The sequence below is a fragment of the Tasmannia lanceolata genome, unplaced genomic scaffold (assembly GCF_043159265.1).
Source record: "Tasmannia lanceolata isolate RefF3 unplaced genomic scaffold, GAP_Taslan_0.1 ptg000009l, whole genome shotgun sequence".
Lineage (NCBI taxonomy): Eukaryota > Viridiplantae > Streptophyta > Magnoliopsida > Canellales > Winteraceae > Tasmannia > Tasmannia lanceolata.
The window spans coordinates 531,009-558,847 of NW_027518686.1; the positions used below are offsets into that span (position 1 = coordinate 531,009).

At 37.8% G+C, this 27,839-nt stretch overlaps 2 protein-coding genes and 1 long non-coding RNA gene across 3 annotated transcripts; 2 read left to right on the forward strand and 1 right to left on the reverse strand.

Moving 5' to 3' along the window:
- Positions 1-6,980: 6,980 nt before the first annotated feature.
- On the forward strand, positions 6,981-8,223 carry LOC143885787 (uncharacterized). Its single transcript, XR_013253590.1, has 2 exons — positions 6,981-7,192; positions 7,771-8,223. It is a non-coding gene; the product is annotated as an uncharacterized LOC143885787 (long non-coding RNA).
- A 971-nt stretch (positions 8,224-9,194) lies between these two features.
- On the forward strand, positions 9,195-10,889 carry LOC143885812 (protein DMP9-like). The gene is made up of 2 exons (XM_077389870.1): positions 9,195-9,730; positions 10,464-10,889. The coding sequence occupies exons 1-2, from the start codon at positions 9,398-9,400 to the stop codon at positions 10,767-10,769; spliced, it is 639 nt and encodes a 212-aa protein (XP_077245985.1). The 5' UTR covers positions 9,195-9,397; the 3' UTR covers positions 10,770-10,889.
- Positions 10,890-11,278: 389 nt separating this feature from the next.
- Positions 11,279-25,749, reverse strand: LOC143885810 (beta-1,3-galactosyltransferase GALT1-like). The gene is made up of 8 exons (XM_077389869.1): positions 25,479-25,749; positions 21,259-22,554; positions 17,499-17,734; positions 16,379-16,660; positions 15,407-15,535; positions 14,816-14,995; positions 12,691-12,798; positions 11,279-12,150 (listed from the first exon to the last, which is right to left on the reverse strand). Exons 2-8 carry the CDS (start codon positions 22,019-22,021, stop codon positions 11,941-11,943), a joined length of 1,908 nt encoding a protein of 635 aa, XP_077245984.1. The 5' UTR covers positions 22,022-22,554; positions 25,479-25,749; the 3' UTR covers positions 11,279-11,940.
- Between the last annotated feature and the right edge of the window lie 2,090 nt (positions 25,750-27,839).

Consider the following 27,839-nt stretch of genomic DNA (forward strand, 5'->3'; position numbering starts at 1 on the left):
ATATCAAAGGGAAGGTTGTGCAGATATCATTTCCCTCTCCCCCCCTCTCTCTCTCTCTCTTTCATGCTTGTGTTCGATGTGAGTCCAAAACTGATTATTGGAGTAAAATTTACATTTAGTTTTCAGTGCAATATTTAGGCTCTGTTTGTTTAATTAAGATTCGGATAATCGATTATGACTAATACTGATTATTGGACTCAAAATAAAACATAATTTTGAGTCAGATAATCGGCATTGGAGTAACAATTGGTGTCAAATAATCGGCATTGGAGTGACAATTGGTTGTCAGAATCTTAAATGAGTCACACTCGATTCTCAAAATGCAAAACAAACAGGCTTTAGGTATGTCTCTTAAACATGCCACCACCCTTTTTTTCTGAAAATGATAAAAGTTCCTCCATAGCCTGTGATTCTAGGCTTCCTGCTAGCATGATTATACACATGTGACTTACTCTTTCTATAAGGTTTCAAAATTCAGCAAATAAGCTTAAGAAATATATTCCAAAGGGAGAGGCTGTAGCTGCTTTGGACTGTAACCCGCATCTAAATGAAGTAAAGGAAGGTAGTTTAACAATGGCCAACAACAAAACCAAACCGGGTTTCCTTCCTGAATTTTACTCCCCCAAATCAAAATTTAAAGATGGATCATCAAAGTGCTTTCTTAATGTTCCATGCATTCATTTCATTTGCTTCATTGATAAACTTTTAATGTATAGTTTCAAAACTCCTCCACATCATCGTGGACTCCCCCGAGTCAACTCCCTTTTACCTTGGTCTTGGCCATGTTTTACATTTTCCCCTACAAAGTCAATAAAACACATTTGACTCTCCCGAGTTATGGCTGCATCAACTGAGTACTCAGCCTCGCCGATCAAGTACTTGACCATGTCCTGCTGAGTTGGCTGATTTGACTAGGATTTTCTTCGGCCACGCTTTGGCCTGCATCCTCATTTTGAAACACTGTTTTAATGATTGAAAGGTGAAAGGTTTAAATGAAAAGACCTGCAGCTTAAGCTAGAGCCTTTTCACTCTCCTATTTGATTGGAGGAGGAGAATTCTAGGAACCATGAATAATTAAAATTACTTTGATATCAGCACTTGACTTAGAAAATTCATTTCTTTTGTGGCAATTTTGCATGTAGTACATGTTAATGGAGCCTGTTGGTTGTTTTATCAGATTCAAGTCTTCCCAGCCAATGGTTTTTCAAGTTCTTGTCGTCTCAATGAAAGTTCTACTTTCCAATCAATATTAGAAGGATTTGAATCATTATTTTGGGAGGGGACTTTGAATCATTTTTTAACTGCAAAATGATTGAAAACAGAGAGCAGATGATCAATGGAAGTACCTTTTCCTTTAACCTGCTGTTGTACTTCCAAGTCCAACTACTTTCTTGCTTTAATATATTCCAAAACAAGGAGATTCCAGGATGATGCTGAAGGAACCCCCTCCCCCACCACCACTAAGTAGATAAAATGAAAGCTCTAGGGTCCACTAACAAGAATGATATTCCATTTATATAGTAAGTAGATAAAATGAAAGCTCTAGGGTCCACTAACAACTACCAATCCAAGGAGAAGTCTCAGGGCCAAACCGACCTCAGCCCAAAGGAGCCTGACAACAGCATACCCAGGAGCCTGATTGCAGCATACCTAGGCCACGCTAGACCAACATTCCACTATGTTGGCCCACATTAGCACAACCCTGACTCGTATCAACGAATATTTACGCTTAGCACCCCCGAGCGCACAACAATTAGTGAGATACGCTGTTCCATATTTAAAAATAATACAAGGATTACAAAGAGATTAAACTCAATCCTTACCCTCTCTTCACCCACAAGATTGCACAAATATGGATTGCTTCCATCCATGAGTTCTCATATGACATAAGCGCTCTTGGGTGGGGTGGCCATCATTCACCAGTTCTTTGAGTGCTCGTCATACCACGTGGTTTGCCAAAGGACTTGCACTCTCAATCTTGATTGTCATCATCTCCCTCCTTTTTCATTTACATTATATAAGAAAAGCAAAGACCCAAAGGGTCTTCATTAGACCCGGCAAACGGGTGGGGGTTTCACCCACCCGTACGGTCCGGGTCAAAAAATGACTCGGAATTTTACGGGTCACTAATTGGTGGACCCGGCCCCACCTATACGGGCCAGGTGGACCACTCGGGTCACCCGGTTTTTTTTTTTTCCTGTTTTTATTCCCACGCTAAAATAGGATGATCCAAACAATTCATGTGATGGGCCATACGTAAATAGGTTGTGCCCCACAAAATCATTTCCATAGGATGATCCTAGGCCTCCGATCTATGGCTAGGATCATCTTATGGGAATGATTTTTGGGGCACAACCTATTTAAGTCGTGTTCCATCAAGTGGACGGTTTAGATCATCCTATGGAAATGATTTTTGGGGCACAACCTATTTAAGTTGTGCTCCATCACATGGACGGTTTAGATCATCCTATGATGTGGTCCTACAGTACTTTCTGAAAAATACGGAACAATAGGGGCTTACACCCTATAAAATTTAAATCATTTGGGATTTTACAGGCACGCGCAGGTCCACCCGGCCCGGCCCAGTTTTGATGTGACCTGTACGGGCCGGGTCAAATTTCAAATGGGTCACTAACTAGTGACCCAGACCAGACCCCTAAATTACGGGCTGGCCGGCCTGCGGGTCCGTGTCACTTTTTGCCAGGTCTAGTCTTCATGTTTTGCACTTGATCTAGGTGCAGAAACACTTGCAGCTCCAAATCCAAGGAAAGTATTTACAGTCAATATTAAAGAAAGCAGAGGAAACACTTTCTGTCTACAATTCATCTAATTTGGGAATGGAAGCTACAAAAGCGGAATTTTTGGAATTGCACCCTGTGGTTGACGTCGAATGTCTGAGCTCTTGGTTGTCTGAACTAACAGAATTGTCAAACATAACCTTAGAGAAACAAGGGAAGAAATTGGAAACTCTTTTCTTCATCAAACCCAGCTTACTGATTGCTCCACAGACAACTGCCTATTCTCTTGTGAAAGCTCAGAGCGAAGTGGTGAAAAAGTAGAAACTTTAATGATGAACACAGCTTATAATCAGAGTGAAGAAACCATTGAACCTAACAAAATTCCTATGCCATTATCAGTGGATTACAATACAAATAAAATTGTCCTAAACAAGAACAGCTTGACTGATCAGGTCATGGGTGGGAAAAGAAGTTGCAGCCCCATGTATGATGACACAACTGTCGAGCAACCAGCAAGCAAGAAAACAATCCATCAAGAAATTTCAGATAATTAATCTGTTGAAAAAGTTCAAGCCATCAAAGGAGCTTGATCTAAACAGTCAGTATCAATGCGAAGTTCATTCAGGTTGGCGAGAACTAGACTTAAATTGTTGGAATTCAGATTAAGTCAGTAGTCTACCAATGGGTTTCCTCCATATTTTTGTCAGGACATATCAGAAGGTACTGTGCTTTATATAACATAGGCTACCAGTTATCAGAGACTGGTTTTCATACTGTTATATGGACTATATGGACCTATTGTAGTTTGAAAGTTCTACCCACGTATCAATAGAGATGCAAATATATTTTATAGTTTAAAGAGGATTGGGTTTTCCAATTTTGACTACATTTGATCCAAACATGCACTAATTTCTTACTAATCTAGCTTAATTATCAATTAAAAGTACATCTGACTTGCACATTTAAGGCACAAATAAATAAGAAGATAAACATCTTATCCTTTACAAGGGAGTCTTAGGTGATGCCAAATACACAAGACACCTTGGGAAAATAATTACAGCACAAAGCACATGCATGAGAAAGCAATAAAGATTATTTTTTTGCTAGAAAACTAGACAGAGTAGAAGAAAACATATATTATTTAAATCCTTAAAAAAACATGTAAATTGATGGAGCCATCTGATTTGTCTTAGATTCTGACATCTAGTGTCATTCTTTATATAAACTCAGCATTCTCAAATACATCCATGTGAGAAAGGCAACCTTGCTCTTAAAAAAATCATTTGTTCTGCCGACACAATAGAGAGGCCAACAACAAAAGGGACCACACATGAGGTGAGTTGAAGTACAAAAGATTAAACATCACAAACTCTAACAGCTTGAGCTTTCGGAGTCTTTGGTTGTTTGACATGGTATGAGAGCTATTGCCACATGAGAGGTCCTGGGTTCAAAACCCAACAACTTCTTGATATTAAAAAACCATGGCTAACTTCAAAAAGATGGGTCACATGTGAATTTTAAATATCAAGGAGTTGTTGGGTTTAGACCCCAGGACCTGCTATGAGGCAAATGCTCTGATACCATGTGAAATTACCAACTCCAAAAGCTAAGTTTTTCGAGTAATTTGTTGTTGAACATCCTTTTCAATGGAAAAGGAAATCTGATCCTTGAGAAGCAATGACATGTAAATAGGCGTGTCTTGTTAGACGCGGACATGGGGAGCCAAAGTCCAGCAGATGTGACATACTGTCATCTGTTTCAATTATCAATGTACACAAGTTGAAAGTTTACCACTCCCATTGTTTTGAGTATTTTCATATTTTTGAACTTTTTTTAATATATAGCAGAAGAGAAATTGGAGAATTATAGTCCATTTAACACGTCAGTGTGGATGATTTTTACCCTTTTTGCACTCCCCACATATCTGTACATACTATCTATGAGGGTAAAATAGACATTTTATTTCACCCGAAATATATCACGTAAGCATTACTCTTTTACCATTAACCCCTTTGCTGATATCTAACATCGAACTCTATGAGAAATGAGGGTAAAATTGTAATCTAGATACGAAAAGTACCAACACAGGGTAACTGTCTATGACAATTACGGGGAAAAACTACCAATAAGAGGTAAAAACATATGACAATGACGGAAGAACTACTTTCTATTACCAGGACACTTGCAAAATATTGACGGATTCTGGGCACCTGAAGAGGAACAACAATTATGGAAACCTCTATCGATTGGAGGGCTACGATCAACCTATGGAAATGATTTTACAGGCACAACCAATTGATGTTGTGTTCCATCACATGGACGGCTTGGATCAACCTATATTTTTTGACTTTTTTAACAAAGGCACCCATTCAACCCAAATATTTTCAATCCTACCCCCTCTTTTATGTTTTTTAACAAAGGCACGCATTAAAGCCACATAATTTCAATCCTACCCTCCTCCTTTATGCTTTTTTAATTATGGAAACCACTATAGATTGAAGGGCTAGGATCATCTTTTGTTTCAATATCATATTATTATCTTCTGTTCTTCATCTTGCAAAAGTTCTTGGCGTGAAACAAATTTTATGCTCATTTTTAAGTGAAAAATATGCGTAATTTTATTTTATTTTTTGCATCCATTTTACCTGCAAAAAAATAGAGCCTTAAAATAATCCTCTATTTTCACTAAATCAAAATTGTACCATATTTTTCCAATTATTTGCTTGAAAAGGAGAAAAAAGAATCAAACATTGTATAATATCCACTGTGGCGGCCTACTCAGTCCCACAAAATTCATTTTTTGGTGGATGATTATTAGGTACCTTACATTAACGCCAAAAGCTCCAATGCTGAACCCGTTAGGCAAGACCCTTTAAACTTGTCCCATACCAGGCTGGGTCCCACCCAAATTCCATACCTAAGCGGGCCCCCACTCAGGACCGTAACATCCATATGGGTATTCATGAAGTATAAATGATAAAATAATACCTACTCTAAGAGCTCCATTTAGTCGGAATTTTGACATTGGTTGTTGATCGAATTTATGAAATCCAACATATTTACTGTAAATTTTTATTTTGCGGTGAAAAATCAGCTAAAACCCACAAAAATAAGGAACATAAGAAAAATGATCTACATCAAAGTCATCCGATCCAACGGCTAAGGCCACTTCAGAAATTGAGTATGTAGGATACAAATCTCGTTAGTGGACCCCAAGATGAACGGTCCCGATCATGCTCAGGTAAGCACATCTTGTAGTATTGTTTTGGCAAAAGGAAGATAACTAAAACCCTAATAAATAGGAACTAATAACCAATGAATCCGTAAAGAGCAGGAACTAATTAAAAAAACAACAGAATCGTACTTATGAAGGAATGATACTGTGAGAAGCTCTTAATATGAGATGTGCATGAGAAGGCTAACTTGGGCCCACCCACATTTTGAATGCTATAGATGAAATGATCACTCAATTCATTCGAACATTTTGATCTTTGGACCATAGAATTTGGATGTCATTGAAGAGTTACGATCATCGGATCACTCACTTCGGGATATGGACTACAAAATGAATGGTCCTGATCGATGATGCTAGTCTAATCTGTGTAGGCCCGGATCCACTTCAAAGTGATCTGATCGAATGGTTATGGTCACTTGAGAAATTGAGTTTGTTGGTTGCAAATCTACTTAGTGGACCCCAAAATGAACGGTCCGGATCATGCTCACACACATAAGCACCGCTTGTATTATTGCTTTCACCAAAAAAAGATAACTAAAACCCTAATAAATAGGAACTAATAACAAATGAATCCGTATGGAGCAGAAATTTATTTACATAACAACAGAATTATATTTCAAGAGGAATGATACTGTGAGAAGCTCTTAATATGAGAAGTGTATAAGAAAGTTAACTTGGGCACACCCACATGCTGAAAGCGTGATCTTATATCCTTCATCGATGGCCCCACGTTATTGATGAAGAATTGAGATCATCCGATCAGTCACTTCAGGATATGGGCTACAAAATGATCGAATGGTCCGGATGATGCTAATCTAATCTGGGTAGGCCCAGATCAGGTGTCTCATACTTCTCTCATTGTAAGGCTTCTTATAGTATCATTTCCCATATTCTTTATTTGAAGTAATAAAATATTGATAATATTTTATACTGAGACAAAGTCAAATATTTAATACCGAGATCATTGCTATCTGTTACGTAAAGGCGTTAAAGTGTATGAGTAAAAATCTATAAAAAGGAGTTAGAGTGAAGGAGATTAGTAGGAAAGAAAAGATAAGGAGTGAGAGAGGTGAGAAGCTTAGAAAAGAGTGAGTGAAGTTCTTGTTTTTGTTAAGAAAGATGGAGATCAGAACTTTCAGTTTGATGTTTTTGGTGTTAGTGGTGGCCTTCTTTACTTCTTCATTGACTATTGAAGCCCAGTTTGATGAATCAATGGATGGTTCTCTCTCTCTCTCTCTCTCTCTCTCTCTCTCTCTCTCTCTCTCTCTCTCTCTCTCTCGAGGGGGAGAAGGGGTGTAAATATCAATTCCATAGAAGAGACAAAATCCAACATGATTTGTCCATAAGCTCTGTTGCTTTCTACGTAAAATGGACGTAGAACAAATTTTTTGCCCATTTTCAGCTTAAAAATGGGCTTAAAATCTGTTTTAGGACCATTTCTCCACTTAAAAATGGACCTAAAATTTGTCTTAGGCCCATTTTTTTTATGTAGAAAGAAGAAAAGCTTAAGGTCATCTTTTGCAACCATGAAAAATTCTGGGAAGTGATATATTTACCCATTTTTCTTCCCTAGGCCAGCCTCCTTTAGTGTGTTTACGAATTACGACTACACTTTTGGAGGTGGCACAAGGAAGAAAAAAGGGTAGATATATATCATTTCCCAATATTATACCATAGAATATTGGTGGGCCCAATCATGTGAGTTGGCCAGAGAAGAAGAGTTCTCAATTAAGTAATTAACTATTTTGATTATGATGGCAAAAACTCTTACCCTTTATTTTTCTTTATATTTTTCAGCTCCAAGGGTGAAATGGTGTAATGACTGTTCTTGTAAGTCTTCTCATGGATCTTCTTCTCCGGTGTGCCGATGCAACGATAAAGGACCTCGTTGTTTCGAGTCATGCAACCGTTGCCAGTGTACACGGTCCCAGCCTCCTCTGTGCATTTGCAAGGATCTCAGGCACTATTGCAACCCTCACGATGATCTGAATATCTTCAATCTTCACCTCGAGGAGTAGAAAATTAGAAGTGTTTGGAGCTTGAAACCAATCTTTGGAAGATAAATGATATGTTTGAAATAAGTGCAAGCTCTATATTTGTCGTGCTTTAAGTGATTATGTTAGTTTGATTTCAGTTCATTAGCTTTTTAATCATTTTCTAATAGGTCATTTTTGTGCTGCCAGGAAAAAGATATCAATGTTATGATCTATTATGAAGCTTTATAATAAGCATTTTAATGACCTTCTTTTCTATTGTTTGCAATTTTTTTCTTATAATGTGTTAAATCCTGTACTACTCAATTGATAATTGATAAGGTATGACATACTAAATCCTGTACATCATGAGAGTGAAGGGAGGGGCCATCTGTTGCCAATGTGGGACCTCTAGCGTTTGGGTACCCAGATTAGCCCTACATTTCCTTACTTTCAAATACTCTTTTTGGGAAGTGATATAGTAACCCCCTTTTCTTCCCTGGATCAACCCCTCTAGTGTATTTATGACTATAATTTTTTCACTACAAGGGTGGCTCGGGAAAGAAAAGGGGATGAATATATCATTTCCCCTCTTTTATTTCAAGGTGAACGACTACACCAAAGCCACTTTTCCATTCGATGTTATAAAAAAAGTCAATTTTTGGGTTATATTGGAAGCATATAAGGGCATGTATGTGAGATCAGGACCGTTGATCGTGTAGAACGTTATGAAGCGACCCGCATAGTCTTGGTCAGATGCCAAACAAATATTCATGCGTTAAGGGAAATGTTATCAGCACTACTGTATTTTGATGAGGGCACTCCTCACTTTATTAAAAGTACGAAATGGCCCGCACCATAGGATGATCCACCATTAGATGAGCCACAGCCTAAATAGGTTATGTCCCAAAAATCATTTCCATAGGTTGATCCTAACCCTCCTATCTGAATGTTAGAGGGTTGATGCTAACCCTCTATAGATCGGAGGGTTAGGATCAACCTATGGAAATAATTTTTGAGGCACAACCTCTTTAGGCTGTGACCCATCTAATAGACGGTTTGGATCATCCTATGGTACGGGCCATACCGTACTTTTACTAAAGTGAAGAGTGCCCTCGTCAAAATACATTTCCCAAAAAAAAAATCATCTGTTTAGCTATTCATATCAACGGATCTGACACGTAAATGAGGCAGAGGTGGGGCCCAAGATTTTTCTAAAGATTATTAGTATCACTTGTGCCTTTTTTATAACTAATCCCCAAGGTTCGGAACGGCTATCAGTTACTAACCGTTAGACTAAAAAATTCAAATTCAAAATCTGATAATAAAAAAAACCGAACCAAAGCCCCTCTATAAGACAACACCTACCAACAACAAACGAACTCTTTCAACCCATTACCCTCAGAACCCATCATCTCCATGTTTGTGGCTGATCGGAATCTTGCCAGAACATGGACCAAACCGATGGAATTCCAATCAAATTATATGATCTCCAGAGCGAGCCCTCCTCGTTCCCATCTTCTCCATTGTCGGCCCCGGCAACAGGCCGAAAAAGGAAGGCAATGGCAAAAGGAGTCCAAAAAACCCTCTCCAAGACATCAATGCTAGTGAATTTTCTTCCCACGGGCACCCTACTCACCTTTGAGATGCTCCTCCCATCGGTCTCCGGCACCGGCGAGTGCTCCCCGGTGAATACTATGATGATCCATGTCCTTTTAGGCTTATGCGCCTTGTCATGTTTCTTCTTCCATTTCACGGATAGTTTTAAAGGCCCGGATGGGAAGGTATTGTTAAACAACCAGTCACTCTCTAATCATTTATACTTAACACTCGCCTTCATGTGGGGCTCCACCTTTTTTTTTTTGGGTAGACCGTACACATGGATTTCTTTTCATGATAAATTAGTGTCTCCAAGTGTTAAGAGAGCAGCAGTAGGGCAGATGGAAGAATGAGAGATTTGAGAGGACACCGATTAGTTGAGGGTGAGATGTGGCTAAAAAGTCAGGAAAAAGCCCATCAGACTTTTAAGTTGAGTTTTTGTTTCCTGGTTTTTCAGGCTTTGCCCTCTCCTCTCTCAGCCCCTCTCTTATCTATAATATCCCTCTTCCTTCGTGAAAAACTAGTGTCTCCACTTTCCACTCATAATAAGATCACTGTTTTCCTGATTTTTAGTCACTTCTCACCCTCATCTCAATCGTGTCCTCCCAAATCTCTTTCCCTCTCACACCCTCCCCACCATCTGTCACGGCTTGGAGACACTAATTTATCATGGAAAAAAAAAAAAAAATGGCTTCGAGAGACATGGCCTTAATATCAAGGAGTTGTTGGGTTTGAACCCACGACCTGCTGTGAGACAATAGCTCTGATACCATGTGTAACAGCTATTTACACCTACCGTTTTATTAGAATGAGAATGATATTACAATTAGCATACAAAATACTAACCCTGTCACAAGAATAAGGATACAGACTATGAGATCAAAGCTATTTACACCTAAATCATTTATACTTCAACAGGTCTACTACGGGTTTGTGACGCCGAGGGGATTGGCGGTCTTCAAATCGGGCCTCGGAGTGGAGGTACCGAAGGACGATCGGTTCCGAGTCGGGTTTGTGGATTTTGTGCATGCGGCGATGTCGGTGATGGTGTTCGTGGCAATCGCCTTTTCTGATCATCGGGTGACAAATTGCCTGTTTCCAGGGCATGCGGAAGAGATGGAGGAAGTTATGGAGAGTTTCCCTCTAATGGTGGGTGTAATATGTAGTGGTCTGTTTCTTGTGTTCCCCAACACTCGTTATGGCATTGGATGCATGGCTTCCTGAAAGGGAAACTGGTGTTTTTAATTCCCACCATGCTTAGGTTAGTAGTTGGGGATGGTGCAAGATGAGTGTTATTTGAGTATTTGATTATTAATTGAAGTATCATTGATACTTATTCGTTATCAACATCTCGTTTGGAAAATAAAGACGAAACACATGGGCAAAACACTGCAAATGACAAAATCGTTGGTCCAATTTCACATTTGTGTTTATTTTCCAATCGAATTCCCGTTTTGGAAGTATTTTCCTCTAACAATTTCAAGGGATGTAGTCCTACAAATAAAGAGGGTTCAAACATATATTGATAGTGCTTGAAAGGTTACAAATCAATTGAGAGTCTAACCCCAATATCTTGATTATGAGCTCACAACCCATATCTAACTTCTGCTGCTAATCCACAACCCATTGGTGTTTTAACAGCATTTTTCCTCCATCCCAATCCATTTCAAGACTCACGGAAATACCTCGGAGTTCATGTTTATAAGGTGTTCAGTAGCCTTGGAGCCTGGGCATGACAACTTAGGTTTTTCCATTTATTTAATTTCCATTAGTATAAAATAAACATAATATAAGACATTTAAGTAGCTAGAGGGAAGTTTACACATGTAAGGTCGTAAAAAAAATCTCAGGTGGCCACCCAAATTTCAAAAGAGAAATAAATGTAATCAAAGCTTACATTAAAAGAAAACGTGGTGAAATGAATAGAATATACCATCTTCCTACAGCACCCTCATTTAAAATCATACCCCCTCTACTTCATATAGAGTCTTCCTCTCTACATACAGTACACCTCCCTCTCAATATATGATGTTAGACCCACAGAACTTCCTACCACCCTAAACTAAAACCTCTAGTCAGTCATATTTATCTCCTTAAAACCCCTATAGCTACAAGTAAGGGTACAACATGGCTCAGGTTGGGTTGTACAACTGCTAAAAGTTGAACTGGTTTCAACCCAAGCCCTAACCTAAAACCCTAGTTAGCCATATTTTCTTTCACAAACCTCATTTGAAATCCCAAAACACTCATTGTAAACCATATAGTCACTTCCCTGGAAAAACTAAGTCAGTGAAATCGATAAAACCCAGATTTAATACCATCCTAAAACCCTGATTAGATTGCAGTCCTACCCAAACCCCTGTAGAAGCATCCTCCCCCACTCTCTCAGACAGCTTTAATCACCACAACATTTGGCCCCCTGACCATCTTGGAGCTTCTGCCAGAGGCAGAGCATCTCCCTCGGCCCTTGGTAGTGAGCAACCACAAACCCGTCTTTGCACCCCGCGTTGTGGACCCTTTCCTCATTTACGTAGCGAATGCCCAACCCTCCCTTCTTCATATCCGCTATCCATATGCCCATCGCCACATCCTCCAACTTGAACATCTGCCCCAACACCATGTCAGCATTTAACAGATCCAAGGTTTTAGATTTTGGTTTCGGCCACAATGGAAATTGAAATATTTCGGCTTCGGTGGAAATTTAGACAAAAATCATGTAAATTTAATGGAAAAAATCTTGGTTTCTCTAAAATTTCAGTGGAAGTCTTGTAAAAAGGAAATTTCAGAATTTCGGAAAATTTTTGGTGAAATTTCGGCGAAATCCTGTAAAAAAAGATTCCATGAGAATATCGTTTCAGTCAGGGTGGAAATCCGAAATTTTGGCTTAAATATTTCTGTTTCGGATGAAATTTAAAACCATGAACACATCCTACTTTGATTCATTCCCATATGGAAACACGGCAGAGTCTCTGGCAATACTGCTTTGAAGCATATCATGCAGGTAAAAATGCAAGTTCGTTTGCATGTGTCAACCCATATTTTGGTGCACACATGAGAACACAAAAGTAAGGTGTGCACATTAAGAACTGTGCATTTTAGAAAGATATGGAATGTTAAATCATAACGAAAGAAGAGAAGAATGCACCTTTAAGCGCCCTTTTTTGTGTTGTCTGTACACCATCTTTGCAATGTCTTGAGACACTACATAACCAGGTCCGTGTGCCCAAGGGGGGTAATTGTTTTCAGGCCATTCCTTCACAAAAAAAGAGAAGCACATTTAGATAACCATAGGAGCAAAGAATAAAAATAAAAGAAGAAAACTAAAAAGAGCCACTCTAATCATCGTAGTCACAAGGTTCGTGTACAGACCCTACTTGGCCAAGTCAATGACAAGTCAAAGTTTACTAGAAAAAAAACAGCCAATTCAATTGTCAAATTTCTGATTCTCACAAAACCACAGTTTAGAACAGATACTCCGAGTTTGGACAAAATGAGTAAATTCAATTCACTCAAATTTTGAGATGATCAGAAAGTTATTCCATATCTGGACAAGGCTGTGTTATAAACCCATAGTGTGACATGGTCTAGCAGAATGTTTAGAGACCTGGATTTGGCGCTGAAAGCATTAGATCGGTATCTCTAATTTTAATATTATATATAAAAATTGTTCATGCCTCATCTTTTGAGTTGATCAGAAAGTTTTTAAACTCCAGCAAGATGCTGTTATGATCCAACATGGCTCTCAGCAATGTTTGAAATACTTTCCCATTTTTTAGTAAAGCTCAAAAAGATGAGATGCTCCATGAAACAATATTTGTAATCCAGTACTCATCTAAACTTCAACTCATCCAAGTCAATCTTGGGAGTTAAAAAAATTTGTCCAAGTAAGGGGTTCAATAAACCAAAGTTTTTATTGAATCGAAGTTTGAATTCAGTACTCAACCCACGCCAGCCAAGTCAAGTTTGACCAAATATTAAGTCAAGCAGCTTGTTTAAATTTAAAAAAATAATAATAACAAGAAAGATGTTTTGAAAAAACAATAGACTGGAACCCTAGCCCTGGATATTGTCCCCACCGTTAAGGAAGTGTGTGGACCGGATGGGGACACCAAAGGAAAAAGCCGACGCCTCAGTGACATTTTAAGGTCCCCTGAACCTCAATACCCAGAACAATTTAGTTATTTTTTAAGAATAGGGGATGTTCTCGGAATGTCTTATAATGAAAATATGGACAAAACTAGAGAAATGTGTTGTGCCATACAAGAAAGGGATGGCAAGGAAAGGGAGAAAAGAATCGAGGAGATTGGTCGAGACCAAGGAAACCAGGATTAAGGGACCCTAAGTTAAAATGAACTCCCTGTCGAAATAATTTTATGGATTAGGCTAAATACGAATCATCTACAATTTCAATTATCAGATAAGAAGGGGAGAGGTGCCCCTGTTTAAGAACAGAAGAACCTCTTGGTAGGGGAGGCCAATGTTAGTTTGAAAAGGAAAAATGGAAAGGAAAGTCAGGGATACTAAACCTTGTGACATATTACTCTTAATAGTATGTCTCGAAGTTAATTACTCAGTAATTCTAACTGGATGGAGAAAATGTAAAGATGGCAAGGAAGTTTAACGAGATTTTTGGAGGTAATAATTGCAGGGATGGGACCTCTTGGGGAACGTTAGGTTGGGTTTTTTTGGTACAAGAAGTGAATGATTGGAAGACCTAGTTAGTGGTTGAACACTATATAGACATCTGTATGCTGTTTTGTTTCTCTCTCTTGGACTAGTACCGGCATGTCGGTACAGTCCACCTTAATATTTTGTAATGCAGGAGGGGACTACTGGTCCCAATTGCTACCTTAATATTAATGAAATATGTCAATTTTCAATACGAAACAAAAAAAAAAAACAATAGACTGATCATCCTAGTCCCGAGATTTTCTTTTTTATTTTGAAGGGCATTTTAGTCTTTTTTCAACACAAATGGGTATGCCAAACACCGGTCCATTTAAAATCAGAACAGCAGGTCAGTTTTCGAAAAAAATACTTCAAAACTTGGCCATGAATTCCAAAAAACTAATACTATGGGTGAGCTTTTGCAAATTAGAAATATTATAGGTGGGTAATTCAAATACCCCTACTAAATATAGGTCTTGGGTTCGAGCTATCCCAAAGAACCCATGTTACTCATGCCCACTACTATAACAGTGGATTGTAATTTGGTCTGTCCAAGAATTGATATAGGAAATTGCAGACACAGATGGAAGAAATCCTATTACCTCTGGGCTTATGTACCATTTGCTGTCGGTATTTCGATGAGGTTGAGAGTCTGAGTTTATAAGACCATACAACAGTCCACGTGTCACATTTACCCTATTTAAAGAAGCCAGCACCTCATCCACACGCACAAATGCATCATCATCCGTTTTCATCACGAATTTAGCCGAAACAACCTCCGTCTGTTAAAGTAAATAACAAACATAATTTGAAAAGAGTGAAACACAAAGGGAATGTTTGGCCACCATGAATTTTTTTTTCATGATAAATCGGTGTCTCCAAGTGGAGATGAGAGTGAAGTGGCTAAAAATCAGGAAACAAGAAATAGGAAACTAGTGTCTCCAAATGATAAGTTAAAATCAGGAACAAAAAACTCTACTCAAAATAGTATTGACTTTTTCCTTATTTTTAGCCACTTTTCAGGCTCATCTCAATCGTGTCGTCTCAAATCTCTCTCCTTCTCCCATTGCCCTACCCCTCTCTCGCCACTTGGAGACGGCGATTTATCATGAAAAAATAATCCTGCCTGCCAGACATATCCAAAGTGATGAAAAAAAATCTTCCAGTTTCAGGAAAAGAGTTAACAAATTTACCCCATAGATGCAAATGGCAATAGTCTTCCAGGTGATGAGACTGTAGTAGTCAACAAATGGCATCAGCTGAGTATCTCCATATGTGCGTGCCTCATTCCAAAGCTCCTCATTCACCATTTCATTTTTATGCTGTTCAATATCACACCATGTCACAAATATCTCTGATATTTTCAAAATATAGAGATTTTATCGATATATTTTGATGAAGAATATAAGATTAAAAACGCCTTTCTGCAACAGCTTAAGCTTTTGGAGTAGCTGGTTGTTTCACATGGAATCAGAGCAAATCCCTGGGTACGTCCTTGATAGCAAAATCGACATGCAATGGCCAAACCCAGAAGAGGGGCCCACATGTGCCACGTGTAGGCCAACCCTAAAAGGAGGGGCCACGCGTGATGGGGAGTGTTAAAGTATAAAAGATTAAAAAAGCCTTTCTCAAACAGCTTAAGCTTTTGGAGTAGCTGGTTGTTTAACATATTTTAATAAAACAACTCCCGAGAATTCAAAACATATATCGATATTTTCATTTGCCGCGTTAATATCACGATATTTTTGTGATATTTTATATTTTTTCCTTATTTATATATTTTTATATAACTTTAAATAATTTAATTTTATCGTTTTCTTCCCAATATACACCCGAAAAAAAAAAAAAAAAAAAAAAAACTATCTCGAGATTTTCCCTTACCGAGAAATCCCCGAGAACGATATTTGAGACTAATTGGTCGTTTCACATTGTATCAAAGCAATTGCCCTAGGTTCAAAACTCCTTGATATTAAAAATCCGCATGTAAGGGCCCACTCAAAAGAGGGTTCACACGTGAGGGGGAGTGTTAAAGCATAAAAGAGTAAATAACACCATCTCCAACGGCCTAAGCTTTTGGAGTAATTGGTTGTTTCACAAAGATAAATACTCACTCACAAACTAGAAATCACCATAAATACATCAAGCACTATATGCTATGTTCTCACCAGCCCGACAAAGAAACGAACTGCAACAACTCCAGACCGCACAGCATCATATTGCATCCACGTTCTCCGAACTGCCATCCGGCGCTTGAAATTGTTTGCCGTAGAAAATACACCAATGAAAAGATCCAACGGTTTGTGAGCGGGTAGAGGAGCTGACTTAAGTGCTTCTAAATCAATGACATGTTCTAAATCCTCTGATGTGGGTAAACCACTAGCCAGAACAGAAATAAGCTTTAGGTCCCCCGAGATCCTTACTTCACTAACAAACCATGGCTCCAAACTCTGGAAAAATACCAGTAAAAAAGAAAAGTTAGAATGAAAAGGCATTGATTTTCTAAATGAAGGGCAAACTAAGGAAGAAAAAGGTTTCGATGTAAAGGAATTATATAATGCCAGTACCAACAAAAATGTGTCTTGCTCAAAGCAGGACACTAAAGTGTATTGCTCAAAGCACCACACTATAGAGCAGGACACTAAAGTGTATTGCTCAAAGCAACACACCAGAGAGCAGGACACTAAAGTGTATTGCTCAAAGCACCACACTATACAGGTGTGGTCCCTTGCTTGTTGATCCAAACAAAATTCAAACTCACCACAGTAGAGACGTAACCAAAAAATCTCCCCTTTCAAATCATGGTGACCATTCAATTTGTGGCCCAGAATTCCACCAATTAAATGGCAAGGATCATCCAACGGGAAAGACTGTTGTGGCATGGACCATAGTCCTAGGTGTTAAAGTATAAGAGATTAAATAATGCCATCTCCAACAGCTTAAGCTTTTGGAGTAATTGTTTGTTACACATAACATCAGAGCAAAAGTCCTGGGTTCAAAACTCCTTGATAATAAAAATCCACATGTAATGGCTAGAACAAAAAGAGGTGCCACTTGTAGGCCAACCCTAAAAAGAGGGGCCACACGTGAAGGGGAGTGTTAAAGTATAAGAGATTAAATAATGCCATCTCCAACGGTTTAAGCATTTCGAGTAGTTGGTTGTTTCAGACTGGGCCCACTAGATAAATGGTAGGGATCGTTTAATAATGGAGTCCACCTGTATAATTTCTAATTGTTTTTTAGCTTTAGTAAAGCATTATATAATTCCTCTCTGGGTAGAGTGATTACCTCGCGGTAAGCAAAAGAAGTTATATGCTTTCCATCAACTGTCATTTGTATCCCTTCCTCTCCCACCCGTAGAGTGGCAACAGACAGATAGCCTTGCTTAAAAGGAAAATACCGTCTTGGTGAAGCACCTTCTTGTGACAGTGGAGGCCTTCTCGAGCCATTAGAATATTTACTACTAGGAAACAACCTCTTATCATCTTTACCAACCAGTGGGTTGCACTGATCCAAGTCGTCAACTGAAAGGAGAAAAGTTTACAGATACGGATATAAGAGACGGTAATTGAATCAATTGAAGATGGGTCTCAACAAGTAAACTGAAAATAGAAAGATAGGATACAAACAAACAAAGAAAATCAAATAAAAGACTCTTTTCGATATGTCAACACTAATAGTCTAAGATAAAAGATTCAAGCTCACTGAGAGGTAAACCGAGCAAATCCCAACATGCCACATGGCATAGGGATGAGTATTTTTGTCATTTTAAAGAAAAGCAAGCAAAAGAAAACTAAGATAAAGGCAAGTTCTTTGTTCATTTCAAAAGAAAATTAAAAGATCCAAGATCACAAGAGACAATAGTCATGTACAACCACCAAGTAAAACAGGAATCCTGAAGTAAAGTTCCTAAAAATGATTATTAGCGCGAAGCTTCAGTACAATTAAAAACAAAAGAAACACATAATTAGAAATTTTAAGTAAAGGTTTCTAGGACCTGTATATGCTGAAAATCTATGACTTAGCCGACACTTTATATTTATTGCTGACAGACGTGTCCTGCGATGTCTGACACGACACATGTGTCTACACATGTCGACACTCCTTTGGACACTTTTAAATGTACTGTTAGGAGTGTTAGAATTGATGTGGTCGTGTGGACGCGTTTTTGTGGAACCTCGACACACAAATACATATCGACAAACCGGGATTATATATAATTTCTATTTTAGCCATGTCCCCGTTTCTAAATTTTGGGGATTTGCAGTGTACGAAACTCCGTGTCCATGTCCACAAATCATAGCCGAAAATACAAGTAGGATTAGAAAAGGTACACATGTAGGAAAAATATCCACATAGACAGCATTCCTCCAGCTCCGGCGTTGAAAAGAAAAAAAAAAAATATATATATATATATATATATATATATATATATATATATATATATAGAGAGAGAGAGAGAGAGAGAGAGTAAAGGGTTCCTGCACTCTAGCACAGCTAAGCTTATCTGCGCTCGAGCACAGAAACAGGGGTGGGCCACATGGGTGGGTGGGGGGGGTCCAAAGCATTCATTTGATGGGCCCTTTCATGGATAGGGTGTCCACCAAAAATCAGCTCCATTGGATCACCATAGGGTGTCCATTTGTGGGGTGAAAATGGGCAGATTTCTGAACAAACAGTATCTGTCCATTTTCTCCCCCACAAATGGACACTCTAAGAGGGTCCAATGGAGCTGATTTTTTGTACACCCCCCATCCATGATAGGGCCTGCCAAATGAATGCCTAGGATCACCCCCCCCCCCCCCAAATGCGGCCCCACCTCTGTTTCCAGCACTCGAGCGCAGATAGCTATCTGCACTCGAGCGCAGGAACCCTTTTCTCATATATATATATATATATATATATATATATATATATATATATATATATATATATATATATATATATATATATATATATATCTGTGTGTGTGTGTGTGTGTGTGTGTGTCAACGTCTTAACTTCAAACAAACAATTTATTCTTGATTTAATTGATAATCTAAAATAAAGATCAACAAAGAAAATATTTAGACAGTCATCTTTAGAAAATAAAAGCCAAGCCATCCACCTCAAGACAAGTTAAACCAACAGAAGAATTTTATAAATTTAATGATCTTCAGATAATTTAGAGGAAAAACTCTTCTGCAATAACTCTTAACAATACATAGAATAATGCATTAAGAAGAAATGGCACTGTAATTTCCTTATAAGAATTGGAAATTTCCCTTCCCCTTCAAACATGTTGGCTGAATTGATTCAGGATCTGTGTGTGTGTGTGTGTGTGTGTCAACGTTATATATATATATATATATATATATATATATATATATGTATATATATATAGAAAGAGAGAGAGAGGGAAACTCTCGTCTTATCTCAAGATTCCTGTATCTCTCTTCTTCTTTGTTTCTTCTTGATCGAACCCTACATTATAACATGGTATCAGAGCTAACAGTCTAAAGTTTGATTCTTCTTCATTCTCTTGTTTTCCTCATCCTCCCCGTCCATACAAACATGAAGTGAATAAAATCTCTAAGTGCTTATCGCAACTTAGGATTTCCTGATTTTATTGTCAGTGATGGTTCATACGAACCACAAGGTTTGCCTCATATTCTTTCAATCATGTAGATCCTCGTTAGAAAGATAGAGGCAACGTGTTGTTTCTGTATTTTCTAATCCATATGCCATTATTATAGATTGACGACAAGTTTGGTATGTTGTTTTGTATCTTATAACTTTATAAGCTCTATTGGTGGTGGTGTTAGTAAAAGTGGATTCCTGTTGTTTTCTAATTGTGACATCAATCAATGGGTGATTAGTGGCTTCCAGCAGTGTTAAGGACTTGAGAGTGATTAGCTATCTATATCACAAATATTGTTGTCGGGAATTCCTCGGCAAGGGAAAATATCGGGACATATTAATTTTATTTTTATTTTTTCAGGTTTATATCGGAAAAAATGATAAAATAAAATTATTTAAAAATATATAAATTAAGAAAAATATAAAATATCGAAAAAATATCGTGATATTATCCCGGTAAATGAAAATATCGCAATATTTTTTAAATTCTAGGGAATATTTCGGGATTTTTTCGATTTATCAAAATATCGCGATAGTTAGCAATTTATTTGGAGATATTTGTGACATAGTCAGCGGTTGCATGTTAGCTGTTTTTGCGATATTTATTCAGTTTTGTAATAGGTTTTGATTCAAGCATGTTGTGATGGAGACAAAGTCTGCTGAATCCATGTTAGAGTATGAACTGCTCCTTCCTTTATATTACCTTAATATCTATGTTACCTATATTAACTAAGTTCACTGGGTGAGATACATTGTTGTTGTTCTCACTACCAAGGGAAAGTTGTGGTATCTTATAAAGGCAAAACCTAAATCATATGCATCTAAATTCTCGAAGAGGATTCAGGAAAATGTTCAAATGAAGGCATGGTTAATTGGTTATGGAAAAAATATGGAGCAGAAGACTATTAATAGTTTGATCCATAGTTTTAAAATTCCCCCGTGTCCGCGTCCGCATCGAATCCCCGGAGTGACTCCCTTTTTACCTTGGCCGCGTTGCGCCACATCCGCATTTTGCCCTACAGAGTCAGACTCTCCCGAATTATGACCGCATCAACCGATAAAATAGAACAAAGAACAAATAAGGCAAACTTATCACAATCACGGCATCTGTAAAGAAAATAAAGGCATAAGGATACCAACCATTCATACATCATAAGCATCAACAGAGACGCCAGTCATTAAATACTAATGAAATTCGACTCCAAGCTAAAGCTAAATCGGAGATCAACCGATGGTCTAAAGAGATATCAAATCAGCTCCAATGATAATTTAAGCAAAAATGACCTTTCATGCATGAATTCTAGACAACTAAAAGATTACAGAAGTGGTCAAATTTCAGTGACAATTGGCAAAATACACGTCTTATAACAGACCATAAGAGATGAGCCTCTACACTTCAAATACCAGAAAATGCAAATGGAATAATTACCTTTCCCATTACTATCAGGAGCAGGACAGCGCCACTCTGCCCCCCAATCATGAGCTATGGTCCACGTATTTTGGACAATCACAGGATCCTCTGTAATCTTATCACCATGAAGCCGAACATTGTAATGCAAGATAATGGGAGGATCTGGTTCCCCTGGTAGTGGTGTTCCCGTTAAATCAATCCGAAAGTTACCAAGAAGGCCACCAGGACTGCCAATAATTGTAATAGACGAACCCTGAATCAGCCCACAAGGAATCCGTAACTTATACCCGCTATCCCCGAGTTTAGAAGCATTCATTTCACGAATAGAATATGGGCATTGTTTCTCTTTCACTTTTTGACGCACGCTTTCATTTAAAAAACCAAGTTGTCTTTCCTCTTCAACTGAAACCATAAGGCTTTCCCATGCAGTACTAGCCTCTTTGATGGAGTCTATTGCCTGAGGTAACCCCTCAGCGTGACTAATTAAGTGGGTCATGCGGTTCCATGTTTGTAAAGATTGTAGCTCTTCATTAGAAAGGTTTCTTTGTGTAAAAAGACTGGAGACTAATATATTGGTTGAAACTACTTGAGAGTCACTTTCTGGATTTTGAACTGCAGAAGAAACCCCAACATGCTCCCAATGAAGATGATCTGATGTATTATAGTACGAAAAGGGATTTAAAATTGACCTCTGTCCAAGAGGATCGTCCATCACGCCATACCTTAGAACCAGCAAAATAAATAAGGATGCAATTAGAACACCTCCATACCACTTCTTCATTTTTTGACACTCGCAGCTTCACTTCAAAATTTCAGAGCTGGAGCAAGTGACGTTATATAGTATGAAACAAATTTACTACTTGGGCCAATGGCGCGTCATTTGAGTTCCTGAGAATTTCTTTCCATTGAAGCAAGTTAACTAATTTCTGGGAATTATAAGGGGCAAAATGAAACATGTTAAGAGCAAAAGATTCAACTTTTTCAGTGAAAATTGAACTCAACGGTCAGATACTTTAAGGGAAAAAGAATTATTTCTTAAGTGATGAATAAGATGAAACTTCAACTTGTCAGTCTATTGCACCCAACAAACTGCCATGCTTTGCAATTAGACCTCCCCAACCGCAACTCAAGCCAGTAAGCTCAACATCAAAACTCTTCATGTGGAACCTATGAAAATGCAACTATAAAAGCATTGGTTCAGCAAGAATCACAGGGAAAGACTTAAGTGGCACACCCCTTGACCCCACGTTCAACTCTCAATGAAATGCATTCAAGAGTGACTCGGTACTTAACAAAAGGCTTCAGTCAAATTATCTGCACAACCAGCAAAGCAATGTCAGTCAAGCAAACAACAGTATTTTTCTAAATCATTAGCCTTGTATTTTAGATAACCTCAAAAGGAGAAACCAAAAAAAAAAAAAGCTGAATTAAAGTGTCAAAACCAAGGAAAGGGATCCAAGTAAATAGGATTTCATAAAAAAAAAATGCAACAAAAATGTGAATGAATTCCAGAATATGAAAGTTCACACACAATACAGCTGAATGCAACTTTGACCACGAAGTGAATGACTTAGAGATGCAGCTCTCAAGAGAGAATACTACGAAAATAGTGAACTGCGTGATAATAAGCGAAAAGAAATATTCTATTGAGGAAGACCCATTAACAGATTACTGATGAACCCAACAAATTCAGGTAGGCCTCCTCAATATACCTTCCCTAAAAGATACCCCACTTCGACTTGCAGCATAAAATAGAAGGCATGTACACTTCCATTTATCTAAACTGAGTATATCCTACTGAAATTACAGATATGGCCAGAGAAAGAGTTATCAAACATAGAGGTTTTCTACATCAGCCATCCTAAACCTTTCATCCCACAACCCTGCCAAAATTCCAAAGTTTTCAACACTATTTCTTCTTCCTTGCCTCATACTCCAACTGATATCACAAACCTAAGAGGCAAAACAAAACAAAAAAAAAATCAAAAGAACATCTCTCATTTTAACCATTCAAAACCACCATTTCCCAACAACAACAAAAAAAAAAAACGTGTAATCCAACAAGAAAACCACTTCTCAAACAGACTAAAATACTAATGTGAAACAACCAATTCCTCCAAAAACTTCAGCTGTTATGGAGATGGTGTTAAATAAGGGAAGTGATATATCTGCGCCTTTTGATTACTTGAGACACCAAGCAGCAGTGTATCAATGACTGCAGAGAGGCTGATGTACTTCATGTCAGAAGGATTCAATGGGGCTGATTGCCACGCACACTGCTGCTGCTGGGTGTCCCAAGTAATCAAAAGGGGTGGATATATCACTTCCCTTATTTAATCGTGTTGTGCAGATGTCTTGTATTCTACAGGACCCTGACGGACTAATGTGCGAGACGCACACGCGGGTCGAGCTACGCGGTTAGTTCGCTGGGGGTGCCGGGGGCAGCGCGCCCCGGCCGGGGTTTCCGAGGCAGCACCCCGGAAGCTAAATTTAAGTTTTGGGTTTTCCCTTAAGGGTATTTCGGTAAATTTTCTCCACATAGTGGCGTTGATATATAAGCCACATGTTAGGGTTGCGGGATTAGGTTTTTATTCTTTGTGTTTTCTTGGCCAAGAAGAAGCGACTTTGTAACCCTAGACTGAAATAGTGAAAATCTTCCCCCGTGGACGTAGGCAGTGCCGAACCACGTAAAATCTTGTGTTTCTTGTGTGATTGTGTTTCTCTGCATCGTTTTGTTGTTGTTTTGTTGCACATCGTGTTCGATCCGTGTTAAGAAGTATTTCTCGGATTTTCTACAAACCGTTTATAATTCAAGATTTCCCCTCGACTGCGGACCCTCTTTTTTGAGTTGGGTTTTGAACCCAGGACCTGATATGAAGCAATGGCTCTAATACCATGTGAAACAACCAATTCCTTCAAAAGCGTAAGCTGTTAGAGATGGTGTTATTTAATCATTTATATTTAACTATTAAATACAACTTAAACCCTAAATTTCAACTGTCTATATGCAATCCAAAACCACATTCCTTGAATAAATCATTAAACAACCCTAGGGTCCCTAATTCCAACCAAAAACAAATTAATCCAACAGATAATCCACTCCATCCAGTCGAAATCCTTCACTTCTAAAGTCATCAAACCATTCACAAAACCTCATTTCTTGCAGAAATCATCAAAACTGCAAAAAATTCCAAAGATTTCAACATTATTTCTTCTTCCTTACCTCATACTCCAACTGATTTCACAAACCTAAGAAGCAAAACAAAAAAATCTCAAAAGAATAGCTCTCATTTTAACAATTCAAAACGACCTTTTCCCCAAAAACACGCATAATCCAACAAGAAAGCCACTTCTCAAACAGACTAAAACATTAAATTCAAACTAAACCCTAAATTTCCACAGTATATATGCAATTCAAAACCACATTCCTTGAATAAATCATTAAACAACTCTAAGGTCCCTAATTCCATCCAAAGACAGTAACCCAACAGATAATCAACAATTCAACACTATGTCTTCTTCCTTACCTCCTACCCCAACTGATATGACATACCTAAGAAGCAAAACAAAAAATATTTCAAAAAAAAAAACTAATTCTCATTTTAACAATTCAAAGCCACCTTTTCCACAAAAAAAAACATGAAATCAGAAAAGAAAGCCACTTCTCAAACAGACTAAAACATTAAATTCAACCTAAACCCTAAATTGCCACGCTCTATATGCAATTCAAAACCACATTCCTTGAATAAATCATCAACCAATCCCTAATTTCAACCAAAAACAGAGTAATCTAACAGATATTAAACTCCATCCAGTCAGAATCCTTCACTTCTAGAGTCCTCAAACCATTCAAAAAAACCTCATTTCTTGCAAAATCCCTCAAAACTGCCAAAAGAAAAAAAAAATTCAATTACGAAACATAACCAAAACAAACAAATTCAAAAGCAGATACAAACTCTAATCTCTTAAAGAACACTCCTTAACTTCAAACAAACCCTAAATTATAATCCCAAACCCTAAACAAACAGTCTCAGACCAGATCCAAAATGTCCAGTACAAAAAATAAAAAAATAAAAAAACAGAGATAATCAATACAAGAGCAAAAAACAAAAACATGTAACAACAATGTAAAACACTGAATAGATGGACAAATCTCATGAAACTGAACTTGAAAAAAAGGTCGAAAATTAGATAAAAAAATCAAGAAACAAATTCTGATCAGTTCCAGAGAGGCTGACCTTTTGCCAGAGAAAGAGAAATCGCGTGTTATTCGAGGAGGAAAAATAGGGTTCTTTTTTTTCTTTTTTTTTGGGTTTCTTTTGAACTTGGAGTCTACGCCAAGGTGAAGAAGAAGAAGATATTTTGCTTTCCCTTTTTTTTATTTTTTACTTTTGAAAGGAGAGCAGGTGAAGAGTTAGACTGTCTTTTGTTTAGGGTTATAATAAATTCGCACCCCCTGTAGGATAATTGGCACCCCTCTTAATGTGATTGGATGCTTTGTTTGGTATTTCTTTAAACTGGTATGGGTGGGAACTGCCTAATTTTGTTTTCTTTTTTTCTTGTTTTTTCAGGCAAACGCCAGTTAAGGAGAGGAAACGGTTGCGTTTGTTTTTTTTTTTAATTTGTTTGGCGGTGAAGTCAAGTCATGAGACTTCTGTTTGAATTACTATAATGTCCATGCTCTTTCTACTAAATTACTAAATTACCAAATGTTAGAAAATAATATTTTTCCAATGGAAAAGGAAATTTGCTAGGGACCAATGGCACAATTCATTTAGATGGCCGGCCGTATAAACCCAGAAAATCATTTCCATAGGATGATCCAATCCATCCATTTGTTGGGCCACAACGAAAATCATTTCCATAGGATGATCCTTACCCTCCGATCTATAGAGGAGATGCATCTATAGAGGGAACTTCTATAGATCGAAGGGTTAGGATCATCCTATGCAAATGACTTTTGGGGTACACAACCTATAATGGACAGATTGTATCATCCTATAGTGTGGGTCATACCATTCTTGTTGAAAAAAAAAAAGGTTTATACTTTATATGGCCACAAGTCAAATAAAATCTCTTTGAAAAAATGAAATTTCTCCAGAAGCTTAAGCTGTAAGAATGGCATTATTTAATCTTTTACAGAATGAGTCTACCGAAACCAATTCTTTCTCTTTCTCTTTCTCTTTCCCTTCCTCTTTCTCTTTTCTTATTCTCCACACAGAAAAAGTGCAAAATCTCTAAGGAAAATGGTTGGAGTGCCTTATTTTCTCACATTCTTACAAAAATGAGATCTCTAAAATTAGAGGCGGGTGGTTTTTGCAAGGGCGCCATTCAGTTTAGCATTCCTCTTAAAATAATTATTAAAGATTTGATACTTCCGGCCCTTAGTTTTGTCATTTACACCCTAGCCTTCATTTAGAAGCCACTGAGAAAGCTATCAATTTGTAAAACTGGGCAACATCACCTACCAATTTTGTAAGCTCCAAACATTTATTTGGTGTCCATAGTTTTCAATTAATTCAAGTGGTCATGTGACAGTATCCCTTCAATCAGCACACTTTCTTTATGAGTGAAATTGCTAAAAAGAAAGTCACTTTTATGCCCCTTAATAAAAGCCACTTATTGGGTCCATTTTTGCAGTCAGATTCGCTGTTCCGAATGGCAACCATAAGTCGGACCAAATTCCCTTGACCAACACCTTAATCTGTCCGATCATAGGCTTTTGATCCATTAAGTCTCATTTAGGATTCTACACAGAAAAGTTAAACTATTGATTTTTGTAGTCCTCTATCTTAGCCAGGGATGTCTCTTAGATATGGAAATCCTCTATGCCTGTGGGCCATCTTTGTGATGTTTTATAAAATCGACGGTCTCAATTTCATGTAAATGTCCCTTGTAGGATTCAAAAATTGCATTTTACCATTTATGGTAAAAGTCACTCTTCAAGAGAAGGTAAACCTCTAGTACCATCTTGTGAGTGCTAAACTTGATTATAAGACTCAAACTTAACATGGCATAAGGCTTAAATTATCAAGTCTTAGATTTCTTATTTTTCTAGGTAAATGATTTTTGCACTCTAATGTTATGATAAACAGGCGCTCTAATTTTTATCGTGTAGCATTTAAAGGGTTGTCAGAGGAATATTACGGTTTTCAAAAAACTCTTATGCTCTGTTTGGTTGTCAGGTTTTTTTTGTTCCTGGGAGTTTTGTGGGAGAGTAAGTTAAATTTTGGTCCCATCCCATGTTTGGTTGCCTTTTAGCACTAGGTTTATTTTAATCCTACTCTTGTAATGATTACTTGTGGGGTGAATTTTTTAATCTCACTTTTGTAATGATTGCCTTTTCATCCCATCCCAAGATAACCTCAGGAACAAAAATAAACTCAGGAACCAAAAATAAGCTTGAAAAGAATTTTTTTCTACCCAACAGTTCAAGCAACCAAACAAAGGTTTTTTTTTTCCCATCATATCTCCCAGGGTATTTTTTTCTCCCACATAACCAAACTTGGGATTTTTATTTTACCAGGATACTTCCAGGACTTTTTTTTCCCCACCTATCTCCCAGGGTATTTTTTTTCTCCCACATAACTCCCGGGACC